We start from the raw sequence: 10,875 nt of genomic DNA on the forward strand, positions 1-10,875 counted from the left end.
AATGCACATTGAGGTATCTCACCAAGGGTTATCAGTATCATCAGGGGTGAATATTGGAGCCCCCATTATCTTTTGATCTGAAGTTTTGTAGTCCGAGCTGGCCATTTTGTTGTTTCCAATTGGAATTCTAACATCAAACCCTGTTTGGGCAGAATTTATATCCACTCTTTCTTTTTGGCTACAGGATGAAGTATTTTTACACCCTGGGATGTACAGGACTGACCTAATTTCCTTTTCGAAATCATGTATCATGTCCTTATATGTTGCCGTTCTGTGGCAAGGACATCTCTGAAGTTACTCATAATTTCCTTACGGAATTGATCAAATGTCACGAACTGTGTACCTGCATCCCTTTATGGGGGGAGCTTGCGCAGTCTGACTGAGATTCAACAACTGAACTGTAACTGCCTGTTAACCAAGAGGCAGAAGTCCTGGGTGAATTACTATACCCCTCCAAGAATGTAGCCATTTCAGTCGGGGTTAGGTGGATCCTGGTATCCCTTTTGGGGGAAAGATCCTCTTCAGCATCTGATAGCTGCATGGGGGATAGATTTCCTTCTGGAAAGTTTCTTCCATGATTAGCTGAAATTTACAGTATATCCCTGATCCTTCCAGGTTCAGCAGGGCCATTCCAGTGGCAATGTCCACTTCATGTCCATTAATAGGGATGTCACCGTCACGTAAAGATTCCTCCACTTCCTCAGTGGGATTAACCTGGGAGGTGCATGGGGACTGATGTTTCTGGGTTTTGGCCCAAACATAGATCTTGTTCTGGAAAAGGGTTAAATATCTGCTGCCAGAGTTCTGCCAGAAAGATATACTCTCCTCCTTCCTCACCCCTACTGAACCCATCAAGACAGCTTAAAACGAGCTGTTTCATCGTTAAAACTTGCTGCCAGGAGCGTACTACAAATTTTGCACATATCTGGTGACCAACCAAACTTTCCATGGCAGGTGGCATGGGCAGTACCCACTGGTAAAAAGCAAACTGAGCAATCTGCTGTGGAACACTTTTTTTTACTTTTCCCCTGTAGGTGTTTTCATAATTGTTAAATTTTGGAGTGCTGACGATAATTGAATCTGTTACAAATGGACCAACGAAAGGTAATGGCTTCCTTGGTCTCTTGCCAGTCCGTTTGTCGACAATATGGCGGACTGTGCATGTGCATAATCACGACCTCTTCTAGCAGATTTGACGAAGGAAATAACCTGGGTACAGATTTGCTGTAAGGTAAGGGAAAGAGCCGTCTTATCTTTTGAGTCCATTACATATTCCATTATGTGTTATGTTTACCATTATGACACAATACCTGGCCAAGATATTGACTAAAAGAGAATTTTTTGATATTAGTTTGGTCACCAAGCAGCTCTGACAGCCCCACGGAAGGTAACTCCTTGAGGACGAAACAATGACAATGCTATAAAAAATCCTGTATTTTGCACAGGATTTGTTTACAAACTGAGATACTTTTGTCTTTCTATTTCTTCCTTGTTATGAGTAAGAAGTCTAGAATAGAGTATTATGCTTCTTATCATTAGGATTTGAAGTTTACTCACTTTGATTAAGCTCTGTTATTACTGCTAGGTGCATGAAGTAGTTCTCCTCATAGAAGAGCCAGGTTCTGTCATCTGTTGGGACTTTGATGTTATGAAGAGTGATGTACTATTCTCAGTTTTACGTACAAAGGTCCCCATTACCCATCGTCCTGAGCCACAGTCTCCAACTGGTAAATATACTCTCTAGTTCTGAAGTACTTTTGGATAAATTATAACTGTACACATTTCATAATTTAAGGGTTCTCAAACAAGAAAGAAATTACAACTTATGTGTATAATGGTGTTTGAAACCTAAGATATATAGACATTCTTCTGCAATAATCTTTGTTACTAGTTGGATAATACCTTGTTTACAGGTGCAATGGGTGTTATTGACGCCGTCATGGGCAGTGACGATCAACACCGCTCAGTTATAGAGAAATCTTGGCGTGAGGGATACGAGTACTTCAGAGTTGAGCCTCAGCTTGTTTGTCATGATGGTGAAAGTATACAGGTTAGTGACCTTCAGTGAAATAAAAAATGACTGAAAGGAAACAGAATTTGGTATTGCTTTAGATAGTGCTACTTCAGTGTTTGGATACACTAACCTTGCCATGTAATCTCTAATGAAAATAATAATAATGAACTGTCAGCAATTACTGTAATTTATAACAGTCCAGTAGTATTGGAAGAAGGCAGTGCTAAAATCTGTTTGACTCCAGTCTTTTAGAAACTCAACCACTATAGAAGTGTAAGTTGTCTGGAAACTCTTGGTAAGTACAATACAATACAGTGATTTCCATAACATTTGTATCCTTGTTGTAATCTGTTTTGGCTGTCTGTAAATGTATGTTGATTGATAATGTTCTTTTTTTTAAGGCTGTCTGGTTAGTAGGTATGTTGGACTACCATAAAAACCTGAAAATCGTGCATAATGTGGTAATATTTTTGAGAAGGTGAATTATCTTTCATGTTTGATATGCAAGGGTTTCCATTACATTTACTCTATGGAACATTTCCTTCCCAAGTTTTAAATAGGTATTTTTAGTTACCTAGGAACACAGGAAACTTCAATTTTTCATCCTGTAGTTTACATCAAGAATATAATTAGAAGAGAATCTTGCATTAGCCGATTTATTGAATAAACCTTCACAACTCCATTTTAGATAATTAAATGGTAAAACATGACCCTGCTTGTGTGTAAAAAATACAAATTACGTTGTACTATGTTACTAATATTTTCTGACACTGTCCAAGACAGATTACCAAAGTGAACCTAATACATGAGGTATTGTACATGAATAACATAGGTATTGTATATGAATAACAAGGATTTGTGGTAGTCACAGATAACACAAAATAAAGGAAGTACATTTTGTGAAATATATACTGTACTGTAATCACGAAGGATACGCAAACTTCATGAGTTCTTGTTTGTATTGTAATTATAAATAACACATAATATAAAATGTAAATTTCATTTTTTTAAATAAATAAGATATTTGGGATTGGAATGATGTCAAAAGATGTCACCTTACTCCTAACTCTTTGAAATACTGATGATGTCATCCATCACAATATGTTCTGCTAAGTAAAACCTGCCATTTTGACATTTTTTCTTGTAATTTTTCATTTTCTGAAAAAATAAATAAAAAAAAACACCAGTATTCAACTTTACAATGACACAGTATCAATCTTTTTAACAAGAAAAATAAATTAACAAAGAGCAATAAATGAAAAATATGCCAGCAATAAAATAAAAATATGCCTATGTTCATAATGAGTAAGTTTAATTTACCACAGATGAATTTTGGGACCACCCTAAAATCTCAGTGTTAATCAGCATTCACAACACTAAGTTAAGTGGACAAGATAAACAACAACAACAATGGAGATCAAAAATAGTTTATAAGACTCATAGTTTGGTTATGTACTTGACTGCACATGTTTTACTTCATATACAGTAAAGAGTAGACCCTCTCATCGCTGTCACTCACACTCCCAATCAGCACTGATTCCCAGCATCTCGTGACCATGCCCATTCATGAACATTTGCATCAGTGTATTGTTGTGAAGTTTCTAGTCATATCCACTTACAGGGGTGCCACTACAGTGTGCCTTGTATTACTCCCCACAGACAGTACTAAAGGATATTTGCAGCATCCCCATAGCTTCTGCCTTGTAATTTTCAGCCATTCACTATGATTTCCTGTCACTTTTTAGGTTTGCCTAATACCAGCTGTTTGTCATCTAACAAAGTCTGATCATTTATATTTTGTTAATGCAAGATTCTCTTTAGTTACTATGAATAACTGAAGAACCTTTACATTTTGAGCATTTTTGTAGATAAACTGTAAATTCCATTAACATTTAATGTATAATGAAAAGATAAAACTGCTATGTAGAAAGTTTAGATATGTTTTGTTTCTTACATACAATGCCTTTCATAGCCCTGCACTTCATTTAATATGATGAAAATATATCCATATTTATAAGAAATTGAAGTACAGTGAACCCTCGTTTATCGCGGTAGATAGGTTCCAGAACTGGCCGCGATAGCTGAAAATCCGCAAAGTGGGGACACCATATTTACAGTATTTATTTAACATGTATTCAGACTTTTAAAACCCTCCCTTTACATAGTACTGTTAACAAACCACCCTTTACAGTAATGTACAGATATCTACAATACGTACATACAGTACACAGGCACAAATGATAAGCAATAAAACAGTAAGTGAACATAAAAAAATAGAAAGATTGTTATGGTGCGCACTGTACAATTGTACAGTATTTTACTCACCACGATAGAGTTGGAAGTTACAATAAAGCCCTCCTCGTATGTACTGTTAACAAACCACCCTTTAATGTACAGAACACTTAATGCATGTACAGTACCCTAATCTAAAACAGGCACTAATATTAAAATGTTAGAATATTAAAGTATATAAAGAAATAAAGATTGTTACTGTACCCACCATGAAAGAAGTTGAAGAAAAACTTGAATGATGATGGTGATGAATTTGCTGCACAGTAGAAATGATGATGGCGATGAATTTGCTGCACAGTAGAAATGATGATGATGAAGCTGATGATGTCTTCTACTGTGCAGCCAATGATTGTATTTTACGTCTCTTCAGACTGAGGTGTCTTTTCCTGGGACACCTCTTCAACTTCTTCCTGGGACACTTCTTCAATTTCTTCCGAAGGCATAGTAGCAGGAGGAACTGGCTCTTTTTTGCGAGGCTGGAAGAACATTGTGATCGGAAGTTGCTGCCGCTGCTTCTTTTTTCGATCGAAGAGCATCCTGTAGGGAGTCATGTCTTCATCGATTTTGTTGCAGAACTGCAGAGAACGAACCATATCCTCGTCCCATTCTTGTGACAATTCTTTCAGCTCCTTCGCTAGGTTGCAGAGCTTGGCAAGCCATTCTAATGTTAAGCCTGTTTCTTCGACAACTTCTTGGGTCTCTTCCTGTGGTTCATTTTCTTCCTCACTGGCTGATTTTGTCAGGTCTTGAGGTCTCGTCAGTTAGCGGCTGGGAATGGCAGTCCAACAACTCGTCAACGTCTTCCGTCGTCATGTCGCCAAACCCGTCACCTCAATTATCGCAGCCAACTGCACAGATTTCCGTACTGCAGAGTGTTGAATCTCGGCAGGCGTAAATCCTCGTCGTTGTAAACAATCTCGGACCACAACTTCCTCCAGCTCGCGTTAACGGTAGCAGGTTTCATTTCTTGCAGTGCCTTCTGGATGTTCTGAAGGCACGTGGCAATGTGTACTGCCGCCAGTACGCCTTCAAATCGAATGTTTCATCCTCATCTTCTTGGGCGGCATCCACACACGCAACGAGGTCCGCGAAGGTATTCTTTGTGTAGAGGGCCTTGAACGCCTGATAACCCCTGGTCCATCGGTTGAATTAAGGACGTTGTGTTGGGTGGCAGGAACTCAACCTGAATGCCCTCATGTGAAAGATCAGTCGCGTGTCCACCAGCGTTATCCAACAGGAGAAGGATCTTAAATGGCAAGCCCTTCTCTAAGAGATATTTACTGACTTGTGGGATAAAACACTGGTGGAACCAGTTGGAGGTCAGCATCTTAAGTAATCCATGCTTTTGGATTATGCATCCAATACACGGGAAGGAGATTCTTATTTTTATTTTTCAAAGCACTAGGGTTTTCGACTTATAAATAAGCCCTGGCTTTAGCAAAAATCCCGCAGCATTGCCACACATCACGAGGGTAACACGATCTTTGAATGCTTTAAAGCCAGAGGCTTTGGCTTCTTCTTTGAACAGGAAAGTTCGCGATGGCATTCTCTTCCAAAACAAACCCGTCTCGTCCATATTAAAGACTTGTTCGGGCTTGTATCCACCTTCAGCGATAATATTCTTGAACGTCTCATTCGCGTAAGTTTCAGCAGCGACTGTGTCAGCGGAAGCAGCCTCGCCATGCAGGGAAACGCTTTTCAGGCCGAAGCGTTTCTGAAACTTGGCGAATCATCCTTGCTGGCGGTAAAACGCGTCGTGTCTGAGGCTGGGAATCAGTGGATGTCCCTGCTTGAGGTTCATCTACATCATCTTCGTCGTCTTCCTCTTCTTCTTCAGCGTGGTCGTCATCATCTTGAGGTTCCTTTGCTGCGAAATTCTCATACAACCTCAAAGCCTTGGTTCGGATGGTGTTCGTATCCAAGGCTATTTTCTTCTTCCGGCAGTCAGCAATCCAGATTGACAAAGCACCTTCCATATGGACGATCGTTTTATTACGAGCCGTAACAACTCGCTTTGCTGACTTGCTAAAGGTGATGGCAGCCGTCTTCCTAATCTTCGCCTCATCCTTCTTAATGTAGCGAACGGTGGATTCGTTCACTCCAAAATGGCGGGCCACGGCCGCGTAACTTCTCCCTTCCTTCAACATATCGAGAAGTGTCACCTTCTCAGCAATCGTCATCATTTTCCGTTGGCGTTTAGGCTCAGTACCAGCCTTAGCAGAAGCAGAACGCTTGGGAGCCATTGTAGGGGTTAAACAAAGTTAAAAAAAAAAGTTCAACTTCAAACACACACTGTCACGCACAGCACTGGTAATGTAAACAGCATCTATCTACCGAGAGAGCGGGAAACGAAGTGGCCGCGAGAAGATGCTGCGGGTCAGAGACAAGGGAAGCTGCTGCGGGTCGGAGAAACGGTCAAAACACCAATCACAGGCGAGATTACAAAACTTGGGAGCTGATTCGTCATCTATCACCAATGGAACCAATCACAGCCCATCTTACATGCTAGTTTTTCAAATTCAAATATACTTTACGCTATTTTATGCTTTTTTTGTTGTAGTAGTATAGGTTTATTCGAGATGTGATTTTTGCAACAAACAATATTATTGGATGCAGTACAAAAGATTCATGGAAAAGATGCACATTCATTACATTTGTATTTTATAATTAGTATATATGAGGGCCTCAGAACCAGAAGGTTGTAAACGCCACCCCCACCGATTTGGAGTTAAGCATGCCAGTAGATGTGGCAACGTTTCCTTTGTCTATTTGTGGCATTTCTATGCTAGTCAGCCGTTTCAGTAAGGTCGAAATCCCTACTGGAACAGTAGAAATTATCGATTTTAGCTAAATGAACAAACGTGATGTCGCGCGGAGCTTACAGCCTCATAAGAGCTCAGTTACAACCAGAAGGTTGCATGTGCAGCAGCTCAGAGCGAGCCAATGAGAGCGTGCGTCACTAAACGGGTATTCAGTTCTAAGCCAATCAGCATTTTCTAGCATAAGGGGCTCGTAAGTGTCGGCCAATCACCGCGCAGTTTACATCGCTATTGTTTACATTCCCAGTCTAGTGATTTTCACGGCGAAATTGAATGTCCGTAGTGTTGTGATTTGTTTTTTTTTTTTTATTATTATCCCTTATTTAGCGCCATTATGTCTTCCTCTGGTAGTGAAAGTGATCACTGTCATGTCGTGCAACGGCCCAGAGGAAGAAAAAGGAAAAGGAATGAAACGTCATGAAAAGAAAATGGTGTTAAGTTACTGCACGATGCAGGCCAAGAATATGTTTCTCGGTGTACAGACAAACACGTGCCTGCACGTAATGTAGGCCAGCCGTTTTAATGGTTAAACATTATGATGATGGAAGGTTATCATCGTCAACATCATTATTATTATTATTATTATTATTATTATTATTTTCCATCACACTACAGTATATTGATTGCTCATCAATATTATTATTATTATTATTATTATTATTATTATATATTTTTATTATTATTATAATTATTATCATTATTACATCCATTGTTTTTATAGCACGAATATAATAACACTTTATCATTATTTTACACATTTAACTATGGTTTTAGTGCTGGTTATGACCAGAATATAAACAAATGTGAGGGGTTAGGCGGACATTTTGAATAGTAGCGCGCAAGCGCACCCTACAACTTTTTTCAAATTTTCACAAAAAAATTCTAAAGAGTAGAGCTTTCATATGAAACTTAGTTTAAATCCATATCTTTCTTAGAAGCAGAGTAATGAATGCTAGACTTTGAGGGCAATTTACTCATTTTTAAAAAGTGGCGTTTACAACCTTCTGGTTCTGAGGCCCTCATATGTAGCCATCAGCAGCCTTACACCATTCAAATATGACAATGTCAGACTGCATCTGATTAGCGTTTCATGTTCAGTTTAATTTTACTAGTACTATAATGAATTATCGTATGATCACATTCTCTTTTTGTTTAATTTCATTTTGTACTGAATTATATGTCATAATGCAATGAACCAACGGTACTAGCAGATATTAATAATTATTATTGGAATTAATGAAATATTTGGGTCTTCATATATCGCGACTATTTTTTAAATTTCCGGAAAATCCGCTATATATTTTCTCCTATAATATACATACGTAATGGAAAAAATCCGCGAAGTCGTGAATCCGCGATAGTCGAACCGCGAAGTAGCGAGGGTTCACTGTAGTTACTACAGCATGAAAATACTTGAGTAATCAGGATCATTCCAAGTTAGGTTGTAAGACTGTTAATGTGGTGTGGTTTATCAAGGATTTGGTTGTCTGTCCAATGATAAAAGTAATGAATAAGTCAGTTCTGGGATCTCTCAGGGAAGATTGGTAGTTATGTACCAGTATGAAAAACAGGAAGAAATTAGGTGAGATGTAAATTATGTTGTACTGGCATCTCCCACTGGCATCTGGTGACAAGGGGTAGCAGTTGAAGTAACCATAGTGGGTCCGAGTAGCATTTGAAGTAACCATAGTGGGTCCGAGTAGCATTTGAAGTAACCACAGTGGGTCCAAGATGAAACTCCCCCTCCTACTAGTTTCAGCGTCCTAGTCAGTCAAAGAAAAAACCTTGAGATAAGTCAGAGTTTTAAGGGTTTGAATCTTATGCATTTCAGTTGAAGCGTAAGATCCTCTGAAAAGCAGAATGGACCCTTTAGGGCTTTGCTAAAGTACACTTGAGTGCTTTTAAGTTATAATAAATGTTAGAGTGATATATAAATGTGGTAAAGTAGTCAACAATTTTATGTCAGTGATATATCCATTCCAAGCTCTGATGGAGCACAGTCATCTCATACTTTCAAAGGCTGCTGTATCTGATAGTAGGGATAAAGGAATTCTGTGACTAGTAATTTTTGTGACCAAGAAGCCAAAACTTCAAAGTGGGTCAGGGAACAAGAGATGCTTTATGGAGTCATTTCCTACAGTGGGTGGCCATGCTGAATCTGTTAGTCTGTTACTCTGATGGCATAAGGTAAGGAAAGTAGGTTATTTGGACTAACTCCAGAACCTATCGTACAATTAAGATCCCAAGTGCATTCTGTTCAGAAGACTGTGGTCCTCCTTTGACCGCAAAGACCCAAAGAAAGAATCAATACTGTATATGTATAGAGAGAGCTTGTTAAGAGAGGTACAAGGGAGTAACATGTGCTTCACCTTCAGTCTATGTCATTCCAAGGGTGCAGCATGCCCTACCCCTTCAGTGTGTGTCATTCCAAGGGCATAGCATGTCCTTCCCCTTCAGTCTGTCATTCCAAGGGTGCAGCATGCCCTTTCCCTTCAGTCTGTGTCATTCCAAGGGTGCAGCATGCCCTTCCCCTTCAGTGTTTCATTCTAAGGGTGCAGCATGCCCTCTCCCTTCAGTGTGTCATTCCAAGGGTGCAGCATGCCCTTCCCCTTCAGTCTGTGTCATTCCAAGGGTGCAGCATGCCCTTCCCTTCAGTGTGTCATTCCAAGGGTGCAGCATGCCCTTCACCTTCAGTCTGTGTCAATCCAAGGAGCCAGCATGCCCTTCCCTTCAATGTGTCATCCCAATGGCGCAGCATGCCCTTCACCTTCAGTCTGTGTCAATCCAAGGGCGCAGCATGCCCTTCCCCTTCAGTGTGTCATTCCAAGTGTGCAGCATGCCCTTCCCCTTCAGTTTGTGTCATTCCAAGGGCACAGCCTGCCCTTCCCCTTCAGTCTGTGTCATTCCAAGGGCACATTATGCCCTTCACCTTCAGTGTGTCATTCCAAGGGTGCAGCATGCCCTTCCCCCTCGGTCTGTGTCATTCCAAGGGTGCAGCATGCCCTTCCCCTTCAGTGTGTCATTCCAAAGGATGCAGCATGCCCTTCCCTGTCAGTTTGTATCGTTCCAAGGGTGCAGCATGCTCTCGAGTCTGTCATTCCAAGGGCACAGCATGTCCTTCCCTTAAGTATGCTGTGCCCTCCCATAAGTGTGTCATTCCAAGAGTGCAAGATACCCTTCCCCTTCAGTCTACAGTATGTCCATTCCAAGGGCACAGCATGCCCTTCCCCTTCAGTGTGTCACTCCAAGGGTGCAACATGCCCTTCCCCTTCAGTTTTTGTCATTCCAAGGGTGTAGCATGCTCTTCCCCTCCAGTAGCTGATTCTGTTAGAGGCTGCAAAAATGGCCAGGTATTTTCCATCACTGTTGTGAACAGAGCCATTTTGCGGTGAATCCCAGATGAAAAATCCAGTGCATAAAATAATTTTGTGCCTTTATAGATGCTACATCCTGGTTTTCATTGTGAGGAGTCCAGCCATAGTTTATGCTTTTTTTTTTTTTTTTTTTTTTTTTTTTTGAGAATTTCTGTTGGAATATTTTGTGACAGCCAAAATTGGAAAACTAACAGTACAGTAATGGGTTGGCTGTGAAACATCTATTTTTAGAACTTTAATGTAGTAAGGACCTTTCTACATATAACCATTCTCTCATTTTTAATACTTATCATAGAGAGGTAGCCTTTTTAAATTATTTTAGTACCTGTACCACAATTTTGGTGTAGCTGTATGACTATAATTTCATGTTGGCACA

General features: G+C 40.0%; 1 protein-coding gene and 1 long non-coding RNA gene across 9 annotated transcripts in view; one reads left to right on the top strand and one right to left on the bottom strand.

Moving 5' to 3' along the window:
• Positions 1-10,875, top strand: part of retm (real-time) — a 262,293-nt gene that overhangs the window by 226,528 nt on the left and 24,890 nt on the right. For all 8 annotated transcript variants that reach the window (XM_067088028.1, XM_067088029.1, XM_067088031.1 and 5 more), the window contains 2 exons: positions 1,586-1,727; positions 1,914-2,050. In XM_067088028.1, the coding sequence (XP_066944129.1) occupies positions 1,586-1,727; positions 1,914-2,050 (279 nt within the window). The remainder of the gene's footprint in view (positions 1-1,585; positions 1,728-1,913; positions 2,051-10,875) is intronic.
• Positions 2,047-10,875, bottom strand: part of LOC136829430 (uncharacterized) — a 59,143-nt gene continuing 50,314 nt past the window's right edge. The window contains exon 3 of the long non-coding RNA XR_010850378.1: positions 2,047-3,172. This is a non-coding gene — a long non-coding RNA (uncharacterized lncRNA). The remainder of the gene's footprint in view (positions 3,173-10,875) is intronic.

The sequence above is a fragment of the Macrobrachium rosenbergii genome, chromosome 44 (assembly GCF_040412425.1).
Source record: "Macrobrachium rosenbergii isolate ZJJX-2024 chromosome 44, ASM4041242v1, whole genome shotgun sequence".
NCBI lineage: Eukaryota > Metazoa > Arthropoda > Malacostraca > Decapoda > Palaemonidae > Macrobrachium > Macrobrachium rosenbergii.